This window comes from Marmota flaviventris, chromosome 6 (genome assembly GCF_047511675.1).
Source record: "Marmota flaviventris isolate mMarFla1 chromosome 6, mMarFla1.hap1, whole genome shotgun sequence".
Lineage (NCBI taxonomy): Eukaryota > Metazoa > Chordata > Mammalia > Rodentia > Sciuridae > Marmota > Marmota flaviventris.
Genome location: NC_092503.1, coordinates 106,826,649 through 106,847,883, shown reverse-complemented (window position 1 = coordinate 106,847,883; position 21,235 = coordinate 106,826,649). Strand labels below are relative to the sequence as shown.

The 21,235-nt window shown below is 34.4% G+C and overlaps 1 protein-coding gene across 2 annotated transcripts in view; it reads left to right on the top strand.

Moving 5' to 3' along the window:
* Nucleotides 1–21,235, top strand: part of Cd2ap (CD2 associated protein) — a 129,510-nt gene that overhangs the window by 32,919 nt on the left and 75,356 nt on the right. For both annotated transcript variants that reach the window (XM_071613330.1, XM_027938246.2), the window contains exon 2: nucleotides 20,721–20,881. In XM_071613330.1, the coding sequence (XP_071469431.1) occupies nucleotides 20,721–20,881 (161 nt within the window). The remainder of the gene's footprint in view (nucleotides 1–20,720; nucleotides 20,882–21,235) is intronic.

Sequence of the window (21,235 nt, the reverse complement as noted above, 5' to 3'; positions counted from 1 at the left end):
GGGGGAATAAGAAAATTGAGAAGAAATGAAAAGACAAAAGAAAAAAAATAGAAAAGAAAAAAAATGAAGAAAAATAATAAAAAATTAGAATTTAAATTTAAAAAAATAAATTAAAAAAATTTAAAAAACAACAACAAAAAAATGAAAATGAAAAAAAAAACAAATTAAAAAAAAAATAATAATCAATGCAGTCTTAGAGTTTGATTAACTTCTCTTCCAATAGGTGGAGCTGTGCCCACTGGGCCAATCTTCTCCTCTTAATACGCGGGAACCAATCACTGTGCAGTAGCTCCTCCTCCCAGACTGGGTGGGTCTCCAATCCTGAGTGCCTAGGGCCTTCTCTTGTGTCTAGTCACTTCCCTACTTTTCCTCAAGCCAGGCCCCGCTCCCCGGTGATGCTCACCACAATACTGGCTACACGCCAGGTCTGCTGCTCCCGGGAGCCCTGTTTTCATGAACGACTGGGCACACTCTCCCTTTTTGCCATTCCCTCAGACCCTAAGTTTGTAGAGCTTGGGGCTGAGAACCCTCAGCGAATTTTGTTTGCCCTCCGGTAGCCACTACAAGAGACCTCAGTTGTCAGCACTGGTGGGAGCGGTAGCCGGGAGTTCTGCGCCACGGGTCCTGCGCCACTCCTGATTCCCTCGGTCTGGCTATAGCGCTCACGGGAGAGCTGGGAGGGGCCCTTAAGGTTTCCCCACTGTGTGGAGAGGGAAGGCTAGGGGGTTACACACCTGTCGCCGCTGGTTTCAATAAAGTTATCTCCTCCGCCGCATTCTGGTGACATCAGTTCTCTGCCATGGTGGTATCCCATGCAGATGGCGACAGTTTGTTTCCCTTTGCCGGGTGACCAATGCAACGGGTGGGTCCTGACTGGCTCTCCCAAGCCCCCTTTCAATCCTGTGGCCACTGCCTATGAAGCCTCGGTTGGCATTTACCCCCGTAGGTTCAGAAGGGCCGACCAGTTGTTTCAGCGGGATCGTTTAGTGCTGAGTCACAGCAGTTTGTCTGCGAGAAGCAGGCGAACGGGAGCTTGAATTCAGCCGATCCGGGCTCGGTGTGTGTTCTGAGAGGCCCAGACCTTTCGCCCCAGATCCACGTTAGCTCAGCATTGCCTAGTGATCCTGAGCAAACAGCATTTAGACGGTTTACGACTCCCTATGCCCGCGCAGCTGAAGAGGTCAGAGACTTGATCTCTCCGCACCCGCCGCCATGTAACATAGTTGAATTCAACTACACCAAATATAATTTACATCTACTGAGTACCTCACCACACAAGTGTATACATTTTTTTTCAAGCTCACATGAATCATTCATCAAAATAGTGTTTTTGAACATGAAATGCACTGCAATAAATTTAAAAGAATAAAAATAATACAATGTCTACTCTGACTCACAATGGAATTAAACCAAAAAAATTGATAACAGAAAGATAGATGAAAATCCAAAAATACCTAACAATTAAACAATATGCTTCTAAATAGCACATAGGTCAAAAAAAAAAAAAAAAAGGAAATTGCAAGAGAAATTAAAAAAAATTTTACTTGAAAAACAAAACCCAACTTATCAAAATGTATGGGAAACTGGGGGCTGGGGTTGTAGCTCAGTTGTAGCATATGTGAGTTACTGGGTTCTTTCTTTAGCACAACCTAAAAACAAATAAATAAAATAAAGATATTGTGTCTGTCTACAACTAAAAAAAATATTCAAAACAAACAAACAAAAATTTATGGGAAGCCGTGAATACAGTTATGATAGAAAAATTTATAGCATCGAAGGCATATTTTAGAAAATAAGAAAGATCTAGAATCAGTCATCTAAGGAAACTATAAAAAGAAGAGCAAATTAAATCCAAAGTAAGCAGAAGAAAAAAGTAATAAAAAAAGATAGTAGAAATCAATGAAATTTGAAACCGGAAATTAATAGGGAAAAGAAACAAAACAAAAAGCTCATTCTTTGAAAAATGTCCATAGCATTGCTAAGTCTCTACCTTGACTAACAAAGAAAAAGAGGGGACACAAGTTATTAATATCAGAAAATGAAAGGGGGAACATCACTCTAGGGTTCATGGACAGTGTTTTAGTGAGCTTTTGTTGTTGTTATTGAGACCAAAAGACCTGGCAAGAAAGAGGAGAAAAAGGTTATTTGACACTCATGGATTCAGAGGTCTTCATCCACAGACAGCCAATTCTGTTGCTCTTCCTGAGATGAGGCAGAACAATATGGCAGAAGGGTTTACCAGAGGAAAACAGCTCAGAATATGAAAATCGGGAAGCAGAGAGAACGCTCTGCAAACCAGGGACAAAATACAAACTCCAAAGGCATGCTCCCAAAGATCTATCTCCTGCAGCCACACCCTATCTGACTAAGTTACCACCTAATTAATGCCTATCAAGGGATTATTATACTGATTAAGACTCCATAACACAATTTACATCTACTGAGTACCTCACCATTTTCTTGCATTGTCTCACACATGAGATTTTGAGAAACACCTAATATCTAAAGCATCACAGACTGTTAACCAATAATAAAAAATACAATGAAACTCTATGACTAAAATTTGATAATCTAGATAAAATGAACTAATTCCTCAAAAGACACAACCTGTCAAATCTCACACAGGAAGAAATAGATAATCTGAATAGGCCTTAATCTATTAAAGAAATTTGGTCAATACTTAATAATCTTCCAAAACAGATAGCATGAGGCCTAGATAGCTTGATTGGCAATTGTACAAACATTTAAGGAAACACTTACACAAATTCTCCATAGTCTCTTTCAGAAGATAGAAGAAGAGATAATAACTCATCCTGTGAAGCCGGTAACATCCTAAAACCAAAAGCAGACAAACATACAAGTAAACAGACCAATACCTCACGAACATAGATGCCAAATCCTCAACAAAATATTAGCAAATCAAATCCAACAATACACCACAACCAAGTGGGATTTATCCTGGGTATTCAAGGCTGATTCAGCATTCAAATGAAATTTTTTGAAATTAGAATTTGCTTTTATTGTTATTTTTTTTTAAATTTTTTTATTGTTGGTTGTTCGAAACATTACATAGTTCTTGATATATCATATTTCACACTTTGATTCAAGTGGGTTATGAACTCCCATTTTTACCCCGTATACAAATTGCAGAATCACATCAGTTACACATCCATTTATTTACATATTGCCATACTAGTGTCTGTTGTATTCTGCTGCCTTTCCCATCCTCTACTATCCCCCCTCCCCTCCCCTCCCCTCCCCTCTTCTCTCCCTACCCCCTCTACTGTCCTTCATTTCTCCCCCTTGTATTATTTTCCCCTTTCCCCTCACTTCCTCTTTTATGAAATTTTGTATAACCCTGAGGGTCTCCTTCCATTTCCATGCAATTTCCCTTCTCTCTCCCTTTCCCTCCCACCTCTCATCTCTGTTTAATGTTAATCTTGTTCTCATGCTCTTCGTCCCTACTCTGTTCTTAGTTACTCTCCTTATATCAAAGAAGACATTTGGCATTTGTTTTTTAGGGATTGGCTAGCTTCACTTAGCATAATCTGCTCTAATGCCATCCATTTCCCTGCAAATTCTATGATTTTGTCATTTTTTAATGCAGAGTAATACTCCATTGTGTATAAATGCCACATTTTTTTAATCCATTCATCCATTGAAGGACATCTAGGTTGGCTCCACAGTGTAGCTATTGTGAATTGTGCTGCTATAAACATTGACGTGGCTGTGTCCCTGTAATATGCTGTTTTTAGGTCTTTTGGGTATAGTCTGAGAAGAGGAATATCTGGGTCAAATGGTGGTTCCATTCCCAGGTTTTCAAGGAATCTCCATACTGCTTTCCAAATTGGCTGCACCAATTTTCAGGCCCACCAGCAGTGTATGAGTGTACCTTTTTCCCTGCATCCTTGCCAGCACTTGTTGTTGTTTGCCTTCATCATGGCTGCCAATCTTACTGGAGTGAGATGGTATCTTAGGGTAGTTTTAATTTGCATTTCTCTGATTGCTAGAGATGATGAGCATTTTTTCGTATATTTGTTGATTGATTGCATATCCTCTTCTGAGAAGTGTCTGTTCAGGTCCTTCGCCCATTTGTTGATTGGGTTATTTTTGATGTTTAGCTTTTTGAGTTCTTTATATACCCTAGAGATTAGAGCTCTATCTGATGTGTGAGGGGTAAAAAATTTGTTCCCAGGATGTAGGCTCCCCTCACATATTATTTCTCTTGCTGAGAAAAAAACTTTTTAGTTTGAATTCACTCCATTTGTTGATTCTTGGTTTTAATTCTTGTGCTATAGGTTTTTATTAAGAAAATTGGGGCCTAGCCCCATGTGATGGAGATTAGGGCCTACTTTTTCTTCTATTAGTCACAGAGTCACTGGTTTAATTCCTAGGTCCTTGATCCATTTTGAGTTAGCTTTTGTGCATGGTGAGAGATAGGGATTCTATTTCATTTTGTTGCATATGGATTTCCAGTTTTCCCAGCACCATTTGTTGAAGATGCTATTCTATCTCCAGTGCATGCTTTTAGCACCTTTGTTTAATATAAGATCGTTGTAATTTTGTGGGTTAGTCTCTGTGTTCTCTATCCTGTACCATTGGTTCACTAGCTTATTTTGGTGCCGGTACCATGCTCTTTTTGTTACTATTGCTGTGTAGTATAGTTTAAGATCTAGTATAGCGATACCACTTGTTTCTCTCTTCCTGCTTAGAATTGCTTTAGTTATTCTGGGTCTCTTATTTTTCCAGATGAATTTCATAATTGCTTTTTCTGTTTCTGTGAAGCATGCCATTGGGATTTTGATCAGAATTGCATTGAATTTGTATAGTGCTTTTGGTAAAATGGTCATTTTAATAATATTAATTCTGCCTATCCATGAGCAAGGTAGATCTTTCCATCTTCTAAGGTCTTCTTCTATTTCTCTCTTTAGGGTTCTGTAGTTTTCATTGAATAGATCTTTCACCTCTTTTGTTAAGTTGATTCCCAAGTTTTTTTTTTTTTTTTTTGGAGGATATTGTGAATGGGATAGTTTTCCTCGTTTCCTTTTCAGAGGATTTGTCACTGGTATACACGAATGCCTTTGATTTATGGGTGTTGATTTTATATCCTGCCACTTTGCTGAATTCATTTACTAGTTCCAGAAGTTTCTTGGTAGAGTTTTTTGGGTCTTCTAGGTATAGAATCATATCATCAGCAAATAGTACTAGTTTAAGTTCTTATTTTCCTATAGTTAATTCTTTATTTCTTTTGTCTGTCTAATTGCTCTGGCCAGTGTTTTAAGAACTATGTTGAATACAAGTGGTGAGAGAGGACATCCCTGTCTTGTTCCAGATTTTAGAGAGAATGCCTTCAGTTTTTTTCTGTTTAGAATGATGCTGGCCTGAGGCTTAGTGTAGATAACTTTTACAATGTTGAGGTAAGTTCCTGTTATCCCTAGTTTTTCTAGTGTTTTGAACATAAAGGGGTGCTGTATTTTGTCAAATGCTTTTTCTGTGCCTATTGAGATGATCATGTGGTTCTTATCTTTAAGTCTATTGATGTGATGAATTACATTTATTGATTTCCATATGTTGAACCAACCTTGCACCCGGGGATAAATCCCACTTGATTACGGTGCACGATTTTTTTTTATTATTAGTTACACATGACATTACAATGATCCTGACAATTCATACATTTGAATCAAATGGGTTATAATTTCTCATTTTTCTGATTGTACAGGTTGCAGAATCACATTGGTTATACAGTCATCTATATACATACAGCAATAATAATGTCTATTTTATTCTGCTGCCCTTCCTATCCCCCCTTCCCTTCCCCTCCCCTCCCATCACTTCTCTCTATCCAATCTAATGTGACACTTTTTTTTTCTTTTTCTCGTCACAACATCATACATGTATTCTGTATAACGATGAGGGTCTCCTTCCATCTTCCATGCAATTCCCCTTCTCCCTCCATTTCCCTCCCACTTCTCTTCCCTATTTAGTGGTAATCTTCTTCTCATGCTCTTCCTCCCTATCCCATACGATCCTTTTGATATGTTTTTGTATCCAGTTTGCCAGAATTTTATTGAGGATTTTTATATGTATATTCATTAGAAATATTGGTCTGAGGTTTTCTTTCTTTGAAGTGTCTTTGTCTGGTTTTGGAATCAGGGTGATATTGGCCTCGTAGAATGAATTTGGAAGTATTGCCTCTTTTTCTATTTCCTGAAATAGATTGAAGATTATTGGTATTACTTCTTCTTTAAAGGTCTTATAAAACTCGGCTGTATATCCGTCTGGTCCTGAGCTTTTCTTGGTTGGTAATCTTTTGATGGCTTCTTATATTTCCTCACTTGATATTGGTCTGTTTAAGTTGTATGTATCTTCCTAATTCAATCTGGGCATATCATATGACTTTATTGGAATTTATTGATGCCTTCACTATCTTCTATTTTATTGGAGTATAGGTTTCAAAATAATTTTTAATTATCTTCTGTATTTCTCTAATGTCTGTTGTCATATTGCCTTTTTCATCCCGTATTCTAGTAATTTGGGTTCTCTCTCTTCTTCTCTTCATTAACATGGCTAAGGGTCTGTCAATCTTATTTATTTTTTTCAAAGAACCAACTTTTAGTTTTGTCAATTTTTTTAATTGTTTGTTTTGTTTCAATTTCATTGATTTCAGCTCTGATTTAAATTATTTCTTGCCTTCTACTGCATTTCCTGTTGATATTGTTCTTATTTTTCTAGGGCTTTGAGATGTAGGGTGAGGTCTTTTTTTTGTTGGCTTTTCCTTCTTTTAAGGAATGAACTCCATGCAGTGAATTTTCCTCTTAGTACTGTTTTCATAGTGTCCCAGAGATTTTGATATGTTTTGTCTGTGTTTTCACTTACCTCTAAGAATTTTTTAATTTCCTCCATGATGTCTTCTGTAACCCATTTTTCATTCAGTAGCATATTGTTCATTCTCCATGTGATGTAGGAATTTTTCTTCTTTATTTTATCATTGATTTCCAATTTCATTCCTTTATGATTGGATGAAATACATGGTAATATCTCCACTCCTTTGAATTTGCTAAGAGTTGCCCTATGGCATAATATATGGTCTATTTTTGAGAAGGATCCATGTGCTGCTGAGAAAAAAGTATATCCGCTTGATGTTAGTTGGTATATTCTATATATGTCAATTAAGTCTCAGTTATTAATTGTGTTATTAAATTCTATAATTTCTTTATTCAACTTTTGTTTGGAAGATCTGTCCAGTGGTGAGAGAGGTGTGTTAAAATCACCCATGATTATTGTTTTGTGGTCTATTTGTCTCTTGAACTTGAGAAGAGTTTGATTGATGAACACAGCTGCACCATTGTTTGGGGCATACATATTAATGATTGTTATGTCTTGTGGGTGAATGGTGCCCTTGAGCAGTATGTAGTGTCCTTCTTTATCCCTTTTGACTAACTTTTGGCTTGAAGTCTATTTTATTTGATATGAGTATGGACAGCCCTGCTTGCTTCCGAGGTCCATGTGAGTGATATGATTTTTCCCAACCTTTCACCTCCAGTCTGTGTATGTCTTTTCTTATCAGATGAGTCTCCTGTTGGATCTTTTCAAAAATCTAGTCTGCTAGCCTATGTCTTTTGATTGGTGAGTTTAAGCCATTAACATTTAGGGTTACTATTGAGATATGGTTTGTACTTCCAGCCATGTTTATTTTTGTTATTTAACTTGATTTGTTTTTCCTCTTTGATTAGTTTTTCCTTTACTACCTCCCACTGTTGATTTTCATTGTTATTTTTCATTTCTTCTTCGTCTAATGCTTTGCCAAGGACGTTTTGAAGCACCAGTTTTCTAGCTGCAAATTCTTTTAACTTTTGTTTATTGTGGAAGGTTTTTATTTCATCTTCAAACCTGAAGCTTAATTTTGCTGGATACAAGATTCTTGGTTGGAACCCATTATCTTTTAGCGTTTAAAATATGTTGTTCCAGAATCTTCTAGCTTTCAGGGTCTGTGTTGAAAAATCCGCCCTTAACCTAATTGGTTTACCCCTAAATATAATCTGCTTCCTTTTCTTGTGGCTTTTAAAATTCTCTCCTTGTTCTGTATGTTGGGCATTTTCATTATAATGTGTCTTGGTGTGGATCTCTTGTGGTTTTGTACAAGTGGTGTCCTGTAGGCTTCTAGGATTTATATTTCTGTTTCATTCTTCATGTCTGGAAAGTTTTCTAAAATTATCTCATTGAAGAGGTTGCTCATTCCTTTGGTTTGGACCTCTATACCTTCCTCTATCCCGATAACTTTTTTTTTTTTTAATTTTTTATTAGCTACATATGACAGTACAATGATCTTGACATATCATACATTTGAATCAAATGGGGTATAATTTCTCATTTTTCTGATTGTACAGGTTGCAGAATCACATTGGTCATACAGTCACCTATATACATACAGCAATAATAATGTCTATTTTATTCTGCTCCCCTTCCTATCCCCCCTTCCCCTCTCCCCCAATAACTCTTAAATTTGGTCTCTTTATGTTATCCCAAATTTCTTGAATGTTCTGTTTGTGGTTTCTTATCAGCCTTTCAGTGCTGTCTACGCTCTTTTGAGATGATATACATTGTCTTCATTGTCTGATGTTCTGACTTCTAAGTGTTCTGTTCTGCTGGTGATACTCTCATTTGAGTTTTTAATTTGGTTTATTATTTCCTTCATTTCCAGGATTTCTGTTTTTTTGTTGTTGTTGTTGTTGGTGTGTGTGTATGTAACCTCTATCTCCCTGTAGAATTGATCTTTTGTTTCTTGGATTTGTTTATGTAATTCATTGTCAAAGTGATCTTTCATTGTCTGCATTTGCTGTCTAAAGTCCTCCTTAAGACTCTAGATCATCTGAACCATGTATATCTTGAAATCTTTATCTGAAATTTTTTTCTGCTATAGCTATTAATCTCCTCTATTTTTGAGTTGTCCTGCATTGTTTGTGACCTTTTCTTTCCTTGTTTTTTCATGTTGCTTGTGTTTCTTTCCAGCTCTGTGACTGTTGTGTTATTATTTTTCTTCTATAAATTTCTGTTGCTCTTGTATAGTTCTGAGATCTCTCCTTTGTGATGGGAGACAATGTCTAGAGATGTTGGATTCAATTACAGTTTAAAATATATTCATTTAAAATATATTCATGAATATTCATCATCAAAGACATACAGATTCTGGTGGCATGTAGAGAACTGAGGGTCAGGTGTAGGACTTTATGTTTGGGAAAGATGTGAGGGTATGGGGGTTAATATATCTTAGCTACTTTGGAGGAGAACTCTAATGAAGGGGGTTATTAACAGGAGAATAGACAGGAGGTATTGTAGGGTGGCTAAGTACTTGGGAGGACAATAAGAATCATAAAAACAATCACCTATTTGCCTTTAGTAATTTACACGTAGTAGAAATAGTAACACTTGGGAGGTTGGGAGAGGAAGAGAAGGAGGAAGAAAGGTAAAAAGAAAAGACAATGAAAAAAGAAGGGGAGAACAGATAGAGAAAAAGGAATGAAAAAAGAGAGGAAAAGAGAGAAGAGAATGATAAAAAGAACAATGGAAAGAAGGAAAAAGAAAAATAAGTGCACTCTTAGAATTCTATTTTTTTCTCTTCCAGTAGGTGGTATTGTGCATTCCATGTGAGTCACTGCCCTCAGGGTGGGGGAAGCAATCCTTGTGAGGTGGCTCTCCCTCCCCTGCCGGTTGCCTCTCCAATCCCAGTCTCTTTGGGGTTGCTCCGGGTCTCTATCCCCCTCACTTCTCCTGCCCACCAGGCCCCAACTACTGGGACTCTTCTTCGCAGCACTGGGTTCACTCTGGGCTTGCGGCGCCCTGGCTGCCCCGTGCTCCTGATCAACTGAGTGCTAGTCTGTGTGGGGTAGTCACCTTAGAATATTTAATAATTCTGTTCTATTTCCCATCTTAGTATATAAATTATACTTCAAATATTTTTTAGTAATTTCCCTAGATTTTGCAATATATGTTTAAAACTAATTTCATATACCTTTAAATTAACTCTGCAACACTTCATGTGTATTGGTCAGAGTATTCCAAGTTCTTCCTCCTATCTCTTATGACTTGCATTATTATTATTTCGTTTGTTCATATGTAGTCTATGGCTGTCATTCATTTCACTTATTTTTGTGCCCAATACATTGCAACTATTATGATTTTAAATAGTTAACTTTTAGAAAATTAAGAATTAGAAAAATAAAAGAATTTGTTTGCCTTTAGTTTTTCCTTTTTTTTTTTTTTAACTTTATATAGATTCACTTTTTTTTTCTTTTTCTTTCTTTCTTTCTTTCTTTTTTTTTTTTGTACCAGGGATTGAACCCAAGGATGTTTTACGACTAGCACTTTTTATTTTTTATATTGAGACAAGGTTTGGCTAAGTTGCTAAGGCTCACCACGAACTTGTAATCCTCATGCCTCAGCCTACCAAGCTGTTGGGATTACAGGTGTGCACTACTGTGCCTGGCTAGATTCAAGTTTTTTTTTTTTATTTCATTTATTATTTGTTTTTATATGTGGTGCTAAGAATTGAACCCAGTGCTTCACACATGCTAGGCAAGTGCTTTACCACTGAGCCTCAGCCCCAGCCCACTAGATTCAAGTTTTGTCTCTATCTATCTATGGATATATTCCTCCTTGCTCTGAGGAACTTCTTTAGTTTTATAAAATTTTTTTAATGGCACTGGGAATCCACATACAAGCTAGGCAAGTTCTCTACCACTGAACCACATTACCAGCGCAATGACTTCTTTCAACATTTCTTTTGTGGCAGGTCTGCTGGTAATGAATTATTTTTTCCTTAACTTTCTCTTTAACTAATATTATCAGATATAGAATTATAGTTTGGTGTTTTTTCTTTCAATACTTCAAATAGTTTTTTGCCATTATATTCTTGCTTTTGTGATCTCTTAACAAGTAAACTGTTTTAATTCTTGTGTACTTTTATTGGTAAGGTGTTCTTTTTTTCCCCTGATGACCTCTTTCAAGATTTTCTGCCTTTTTTTTTTTCCAGTTTAAATATGATAAGTCTAGGTATCTACCTTTTTTAAAAAAAAAGATTCTGAGTTTTCTGGGTTTGTGTGCATGTGCGCTTCCGCATGCACTGGGGAGAAGGAGGAAGGGAAGGAGATAAATATTTGGTGCATATTATTAGTTGTGGAAAATTCTTGCCATTATTACTTTATTACTTGTATTCTTTTTCCTTCTGCTCCTTCTGGAATTCCAGTTACATGTATGTTACATGAAGTGTTTTGCTATTCTTGGATGTTCTATTTTGTTTGTTTTTTGCAGTTCTTTTTTCTCATTACATTTCAGTTTGGGAAATTTTATTGACTTTAAGCTTTTTGATTCTGTCCTTGACTATGTTTGTGTAGTTTACAGATAACCTCATAAATTGAAGTAATTATTTCTGTAACTATGTTTTTGATTTTTAGCATTTCCTTTTGATTTTTTTTTAGAGTTGCTGCATGTTACCTACTTTTTATATTATCATCTTTAGAATATTAGTCATAGTTATCATAAATTCCCTGACTGATAATTTAAGAAAATGTTTTTTCCAAGTCTGGTTTTGATGCTTGCTTTGTCTCTTTGGCTTTTGTTTTTACTTGCCTTTCTAGCATGACTTGTAGTTTTTGAAAGCTAAATATGATATATGAGGTAATAGGAATTGAGGTAAGTCTTTATCGTGAAATTTTATATTTATCTAGTTAGAAGTTGGACTGTATTTAATGGTTCCTCTAGCAGAAGGTCTCAAAGAGTTTAAATTCCTCTAGTGTCCTTGTTTTTATTTCTTCTGCTATCTTTGGGGTCCCCAAGAACTCTTCACATAGAGTCTATCTGGTTGCTCTTTTAGCAGTAATCCATTGTTATTGGTGTGGTGGTAGAATTTAGGGGGGAAGTATCCCATAATTTTATAATTAAATTTCAGTCTCCTATTGGGTCTGTTTTCTGGGGCTGTGACCTTCTCAAAAGTCTTTCTTATCCCGACTTCCAGTAAGTGAGACAAAAAGGCAAGAGGAGACCAATCAGAAATGTCCATCTTCAAGTGGGATTAAAGCCCTGGAATTGTCTTTCCCTTGGAGAGTAGGCCTTTGTTATGGAGAACACTGAGTGAATTTTACAGTGCTGTTTTTCCTCTCCTTGCCCAGAACCATTAGGGAATCTTAGCTCTTCACTATGAGAATCTGATGGGGTTCCTATAGGTAAAATCCATGAAAGTCTGGGGGCCTCTTAAAGTTCATAGTTGTATTTCATTCTCATGCTTTTTGCACTCAGACTCTAGCAATTCATTGAAATTACCATTGTGTGTATGTTTGTACTGAATTGAATATTTGTCTTCAAAAAGATATGTCTAAGTCCTATCCCCTGGTACCTATAAATGTGATAATATTTGGAAATAGAGTTTTTACATATGTAATTAAGTATTTCAAGATGAGATCATACTGGATGTAGGGTGGCTTATAAAGTTTGGAGGAACTGGTCTTTGCTAGAGTAAGGAGAGGGAGATTTGAGATAAAGACCTAGGGAAATGCCATGTGAAGAGGAAAGCACAGGTCAGAGTTAAGTAAGCCATGGAATGACAAATTATTATTGGTAGTCACCAGAAGCTAAGATAGATGTGGAATAATTCTTCAAAATCTCTGGAAAGAATCAGCTTTGCTGATACTATGATTTTTTGGCTTCCAGAATTAAAATTGGAATAGAATACATTTATGTTTTGTTTTTTTTTTTGGATTGAACTCAGGGGCTCTTGACCTTTGAGCCACATCCACAGCCCTATTTTGTATTTTATTTAGAGACAGGGTCTCACTGGGTTGTTTAGTGCCTCACTTTTTTGTTGAGGCTAGTTTTGAACTCATGATCCTCCTGTCTTAGCCTCCAGAGCTCCTGGGACTACAGGTATGTGCCACTGCATTTGGCCATTTATATTGTTTTCAATCACCTAGTTTGTGGTGAATTTTTTTCCAATACCCCAAAGGAAATTCATCCAGTATTTCTACCAGTTTGTGGCTCCAAAAATTTCTGCTTCAGATAAGTACATCCTGGTTGTCCACTGGTAACTTTTTAAAAAAAATTTTAACACTTATAGATCACAAAAATGCTAAAATGTGATGCAGATTATATCCTAATCTAATCATATATTCAAATATTATATATAAATATATATATATCATATCCAAATAATATATACTATTAAATGTAATATAATAGATACTATTTAATTATATATCCAAATACTAATATTTAAATTTATAACTTATAAATATTATATATTAAATACACTTATTTAATATATAAATATTAAGAAATCTATTAAATAATATATTAAATAGTAAATAATATACATCCACATATTATTATTGTGCCCAAATGTTATATATCTAAATATAATTTATATCTAGGTTTCAAATTTACACTCAAACTGTGTATAATTACTTTTGGTTGCTTTCTTTAGACCTTGTTTTTAAGTAGCTAAGTAACTTATATTTTTTCCACAATTTTTATTGATGCATTATAGTTGTACATTATGGTTGGATTTGCTATTATATAAAAATTTGTAAATAAAATAAAAAATAAAAATCTTTCTTGAAGGCCAAAAAAAAAAAATTTGTACATGTACACAATATAACAATATCATTTGATTTGATACTTACATTTTTTTGTCTTGTTAATATGATAGATAAAGATTTAATCTACTAATTTTTTTATCAGCTTTTTTTTGGTCACTATGACCAAAAGATCTGAACAATTATAACAACATAATTTTACTTTGTCTTTCAGTAATAATTTCAATTAGAACGAAATATGGGCAGTTGACAATCCCAGGTTTTATACTTACATGATTGGTTTGACAGAAGAGTAAGTCAGTAGAGAACCATTAGTGATAAATAAGTCTGTATATACCATGGATTTTTTTTTTTTTTAACCTTGTGAGGTGATTTTTTTTTTTTTTGGATGTATACATTTTTCTCCCCTTTTTTCTCTAGATGTTTTATTTAGTCAATGTTATTTGTTTACCTTAAGAAAACAATGAGTACAAACTTTGTTTAATCCGTTAAACATAATTGTTATAGTGGAAAGGTTTTATTTAATTTTCCTAGGAGTTTACCAGTTTTCAATGAAATGATGAATTATGTGAGTTTCCCAAATATGGAGATTTTTGATTTTTGAAATGATAGCCTGCATGCTAGTTGTTCAGTAATGTAATTTCTACATACTGTCTGGTGAATATTAGTATTTTTAGTAACTTATTTTTATCTAATTAAGACTTAATTTTTGTAGAAAAATGCTGAGATAGGCATTGCAGTTTTATAATACCGCCTATTACTTCTGACTCCAACAGTAGTTTGGTGGTTGCCCCAAACAGCCTCCCTCATGTCAGATAATTTGCTAGAAGGACTCACAAAGCTCAGTGAATGCTTTTGGTTAGGGTTTATTAAAAGGAAAGATACAGATTAAAATCATCAAAGGAAAGAGAAGCATGGGACAGAGTCTGTGAAAGTTCCAAATGTGGAGCTTCTATCTAGTCATCCTCTCTATGGAATTGTGGGAGTCTTAATTCCTCTTTGCAAAGATAGGTAGTACCACACAAAGAATATTGCTAACCAGGAAAGATCACCTGAGCCTTGGTATTCAGAATTTTTGTTGATGAGATATGGTTGACTGCCTGTATGACTGATCTTTGGGTTTTAGCCCCTCTGAAGGTAGAACTGATAATGAATCCACCAAAGCTCCCAGCATAATCACATTGTTGGACTCTTTGATGTGATCTTTAGGTAAACAAAATTTCCCAGGGAACCATAAAGTTCCTAGTTAAAGGAGACATTCTTCCTAGCAAGCCCTCTCAGGAGACGAGGGTCTTTCCAGGTCTTTCTTTTGGGTAAGGTTAATTCTTTATTACACATAAAGTAAAAGTTGATAACAACAGCATCTCAAATTCTTCTATTAACATTTGACATATAGCTCTTTAGACATTTTCCTGTGTATACTTCTATTTCTTTTACAAAAGTATGTTGTTACTATACATGTTTTGTAACCCTTTAAAACATTATAGGCCTAAATATGTTTAAAAGTTAGAATGTAACCTTATTGTATTATCTATATGGTATTTTTCCCTAAGAGAAATAAAATAGATTTTGATTCATTAAAATTCTTGTTATAATACATGAAATTATGTGTTATAAACACTTTTGCCATAATACTGAACAAGTCACTTTAGTATTTACTGTTTTTGTTTAGAAAAACCTTATCAAGATAACATCTGTGTTTAATTAATATCAAAAACATTCAAATGACTTATAATGAAAAATAGTAATTCCTTGATTCATTGATCTCTATTCTGCATTCTCCAAAGGGAAACAACTTTGAAATATATAAATTTTTAAGTATTTTGGCTCTCATATTCCTAATAAGTTTCTACTCTTAATTTTGATTTGATACTTTTACTTTTATATTAATCTTGTTAACATGATAGGTAAAGGTTTGGTTTACTTACCATTTTAGTTAGCTTTTTTTTATCTATGTAAGCGAAAGACCTGACAAGAACAATATAGGGGAGGAAAGTTTATTTTGGCTCATGGTTTCAGAAGTTCAGTCTGTGGCTGGCCAACTTAATAGCTCTGGGCCCATGGTGAGGCAGAACATAATGGTGGAAGGGTATGACAAAGCAAAGCGGCTTAGGACAAGGCAATCTGGAAGCAAAGAGAGAGCTCCTCTCACCAGGAACAAAATACAAACCATAAAGGCACGCCCCCAATGATCTACTTCTTCCAGCCACACCCTCCCTACCTACATTTATTGCCCAGTTAACCCATATCAGTGTATCAATCCATTGATTAAGACTCTCAGTTATTTCACCTAAAGTATTCTTGCATTGTCTCACACATGAACTTTTAGAGGATGCCTCATTGCTAAACCCTAACATTTATAGTCATATCTTTTCTCCTTGTATCTTATGACAGTTCCAGTTTCTTATTGGATACCTTACCAAGAGATACACTTTATTTCTTCTCCAGCAACTAATATTATATTTGTGGATTTGCACTTTTATTATGAAGATATTGATACCTCTATTCTTCTCTTTACCAACTTTGATCTTTCAGTCTCTTTAAAGGATTGTGTCCTTTTTAATATCTAGGATGTTAACATTTACATTTTTATCTGCAACTATAAGTTCATTTGTTTTGTTATAAAATAATTTGATTATCAAAGTTAAAATAATTAGTTTCTACATTATTAGGGCCATGTAGATATTTTTTACTCTGTAGCCAAGTAGTGTATGATGATTAATGTATTCAACATTGTATAACTTTTTGCCTTTCCAGAAAATTTCAGTAAACTTTAGTGTTTACCTCCTATCTGACTTATTTGTCTCTTTGAGTTTGTAAGATAGTACTGTTTCATAGTCTATCCTCTCCATTCCTCTTGACTTCCAGATTCTTCCTAGTACTTTCTGCCTCATTTCAGTCTAGGTGGATTTTTTGATGCACAATTGCTGTTTAGCACTTATTTTCTTACTCTTTGGCTCCACTGTTTCTTGGATTTTGTGTCTTACTGTTTCTTTCATATTTTTATTTTCCTGGATAATATTTTGTAATTTCATATGTGGGAGTTAATTTTCTTTTTCTTTGCCTGTGTGAAAATGTTATGCTTGCTTGCTAGTTTGGCAGAATAGGGAATGAATTTTTTTTTTCAGCACTTCAATGATTTTTTTCTAGAAATTTTTTTTTTCTAGAAAACTTGCTAATGACAAGTTTTCTAACTTAATTCTCAGTTCTTTGTGGATGAACTTTTTATTTCCTCTTAGAGTTTTCTAGGATCTTTTTATTCTTATTGATTTTTACATACAGGCAAATCTTTATTTGTTCATTGTACTAAACTCTCACAGTCCTGTTTGAAGATTTGTTTCAGTTAGCTTTGTATTATTTTCTTATTTATTTTATTAATTCTTCAGTTTCTTCTCTCCTTGAACTTTTAATTGGATGTTGGATTGATCACCTGAGTTTTTGTTTTCGTATTTTCTTTGTCTCTTTGTTTTACCCTTTTGGGAATGATTTTTTGGATTTGTCTCCTTTAAAATTTAATTCGAAAGATAATCAAAGCCTTTTTATTGTTTTTCATATAATTTCATTTCTTTTTTCATATCATTTCATTACTTTATATGCTTAAGTACATAAATTTAAAGATATAAATTCGTTGCATATGTTTTGAATTTTTCAAATATTGAAATAATCACTGAGTTGTGGAAAAGTCAGATATATAGGATAAGGAATTTTTTTTTCTGATATCTTTCACCTGAATGCTTTACTGTGTATTTCTTACAAACCATTACCTTCTTCCACATAATCACAACACAACCATAAGATTTAAGAAATTAAAGCTGGTCCATGGTGGTGCATGCTTGTAATTCCAACTACTCAGGAAGCTGAGACCAGGTGAATCACAAATTTAGGGTTAGCCTAGATAATTTAGTGACACCCTGTCTGGGGGAAAAAAAAAGAATAAAATTAAATAAAGTAAAATAAAAAGGTCTGGGGATATAGCTCAATGGTAGAGTACCCCTGGGTTGAATCCCCAGCACCATGAAAAAAATGTTGATTTATAATCTGTACAGGCTTATTTTATTGAGCAGGATGTATTCTATTAATTTCAATATTTTGATGCTCAAACTGTTCTAATTTAAACAGGAGGCACCCTTTTGATATCACTTTTCTGTATCTATGTGATAGCACTTCATTTGTTAGAGAACTTCCTTGCTTTTCTGGCACGACACAATGTTCCAGGCTTATCTTGTACTTTCCTGCCTACCTCTGGAATGGGTCATTTTTCCCCAGATTCCTGATTGCTTTTTGTAGAAAGTGATATTTATTAAATCTTTGCATTAGGTCTGCTCATTGCCACTGGAGTGTCACTGATTTAAGGTCAATTTAATGGACAGAAGTAGTGTGTGTGTTCTGTGAATGAATATGTGTGTATATATATCTATATATGTATATATGTGTGTGTGTGTATATATATATGTATAATATGTGTGTATATATGTGTGTGTATATATGTGTGTGTGTATATATATATATTTATATAAACATATATGCATATAGACGTTTATATCTGTTTGTGTATTGAAACTATAGATTCACACTGATAATTTCTTACAGTTGAATATCACAAGATTGAATCTGGCTTTTTCCTTTTATATGTTCGTAACCCTCTTCTCTGTCTTAGAAAAGCTTGAAAAACATGGCTTCTACTGTCCTTAATGTATTTGTTTATTCCATCAGTTTTCCTGGATATAACATAACACCCTCTTCATTTACTTTAGCTCTGACTCTTTATTCTAGGAGTTATTTTTTAGTTATCATAGTCTTTCATGACAAACTATTGTCTGCTTATATTTGATAACAAATAACTAGTAAATCAAAAGCTATTGAGTCGTGACCCCCCACCCTACTCCCCAAGGACTTAGAGTATTATTTTGGAATTAGCAGGTCATAAACTGCCTGGTCCTGTGAGTAACATAAATTTCTCAGTAATTGTTCTGCGAAACCAGCAATAATCTATAATATTATTAGCTATATAAATTTACTCAAACTGGTTTGTTTATTGTTTTGTAGTTTAGCTGTTAGGTTTTTGCTTCAAGAGAAAAATGCATAGCTTTTAAAACAGTTTGTCTTATTGAATTACTCTAGTTGATAATGGCTCTCAGCGCTTCTATATAGAGATTAATTCTCCTATTTTTAGCCCTGCATTATATATGAGCCCTTTTGTAATCTGTTTTTGGTCTTTGGGGATTCTATAGAGCAATTTGATATCTTTCTTATGAAGGCTTCTGCCTTTATCAGCTATGCATCCATTTTCAGAAACTTGTTGAAATTCCTTCCTGGCTCCCTTACCATATTAGGATGTTTTCAGCTGTAAATAGAAATTTTGTCTAAATTTTACTTAAAAGTTATGATAGAACTACTTCATGTAATAAATCTAAAGGTATGGTACCTTTACAACCTTATAGATCTAAATTTAGTTATTTAGGTATGGCTAATCTGCAGTTGAGCTAAATTTAGTAGTTTGAGAATTTAGCCATGATTTTCTTCTTTGTTCACTTCCACCTGAATCATAACTGCTGGTTTTTGTTTGTTTGTTCTGTTTTTTTCTCAAACAGCAGTTTAGGCACAACATATTAAAAGTTTAGTTAAGGAAGACATTCCTTCTTTTTCCTAGAATGAGAGTGGTGCTGGGAATTGAACCCAAGGCCTCACATTCTAATCACATCCTCTTAGTAGCTCTGCCACTGAGCTACACCTAGTCCTGTGTTTTTGTTTTAAAGGTCAAATAAAACTTAGGAGGAAGGTAGGAATTCATTTATTCCATGTCTATTTGAAAACCGCTCACTGTGGGTATGTATGAATTGAAGTAACTGTAAATGGACTATCTCTAGACCTTTGCCTCTTTGAACAGCAGCATTAGATATCCTTGCCCTTACTTAATCAAAATGTACATTTAAACATGGTTCTCCAGATGACATGATTGTACTTCAGAGAAATGCTGGCTTAGGCTAGTTAAGATTTAACTTCCTGTGGCTTAGAGAAGCTTGACTTATAAAAGTACTGTGTTTCAGAATATAAACCTAGTTTAGTTTCTGTGAGAACAAAAGGAAAAGGACAGACAGTACAGGAATGATGGTTGGTTTGACAAGTAATGTGTTTTTATACTTCCTTTCCTTAGTTTTTTGGTTATAGCTGTATAAATATATTTTATTATTTTCTTATTATTTTTGTAGGAAAAAATATTAATGGAGTATGGCTAATCTGCCATCTGGAATAGAAAATCTGTTATTCCCTTTTTAAAAAACATTGAGCCGTATAAAATATTAATGATATATGTATATGATGTGTTATAATATTAATCTTTGTTTTAGGGTATTTTCATTTTCTTTTTTTCTATAATGGTATCAATACAAATTTAATAGTTCAGAACAAGATATATTTATTGTTTCTGTGGTTTTTTAGTATGGGCTTGGTTAGTTGGACCTTTTATAAATCTGCATTGAAGGTATTGATTAGGGTTGGCTTCTCATCTGGGGCTCTAGTGGGGAAAGATCTGTTTCTAAGTTCATGTGATTGCTGACTTCCTCAGTTACTGTTCATTGTTGGACTGAGGGACTCAGCCAGAGGCCTCCCCTCATTACTTGCTTGTGGCCTTCTCCATAGGCCAGTGTACAAACTGTAGCAGTGTATATTTTCAAAGCTATAAGGGAGAGACTCCTAGCAAGATGGGCATTACAATTTTTCTTAATCACATGTAATCCATCATTTTTGTCATATTCTATTGGATAGAAGTCAGTCATAGGTCACATTCCCACTCAAGGAGAAGGAATTACAAAATGATGTAAATATGGGATGGGGGTGGTAACCAGGGGACCACTGTAGAGTCTCTCTGCCACAAAGAGTGTACATGTGATTTTAAGAACGTAATGGAATGAGTTACATGTTTTATTTCTTTTGAGGCTCTCACTTAAAAGCTGTACTGTGTTCTGTACTAAGATAATAAATTTGTTGATATAGTCAGATATTGAAGTCATTAAGACAGGTCATGATGATGTTTATGTTGTGTTAACTAATGTTGGTAATCAGATTTTTAATATTATTTATAGTATTTTGTGAATTAGATTTTAGACATTTCTTTTTTTCCCTCCCCTTTTTTAGTTGACTATATTGTGGAGTATGATTATGATGCTGTGCATGATGATGAATTAACTATTCGAGTTGGGGAAATCATCAGGAATGTGAAAAAACTACAGGAGGAAGGATGGCTAGAAGGAGAACTAAATGGGAGAAGGGGAATGTTTCCTGATAATTTTGTTAAGGTAAGTATTCTCAGTTAAATTTCAAGCTGTTGCTTCATAGAATTTTATTTTCAATGTTAAATACTTAAAATAATACCTAAAATGAAAATGTTTTCAATCAATTTTTACTGTAGAATTTAAGAAAATAGAAGTTTAGATACTTCTATAATGGATTTTATTATTGCTTTAATGACCTGCTGGATAATAACACTGTATATATGTGTGTTTATGTGCTTGTATATGTTTGTAGGTTTGTGTATACCTGTGTTAGTCAGCTTTATTTCACTGTGACAAAATACCTGAGAAAATCAACTTAAAGGAGGAAAGATTTATTTTAGCTCATGGTTTGAGAGGTTTCAGTTTATGTTTGGTTGA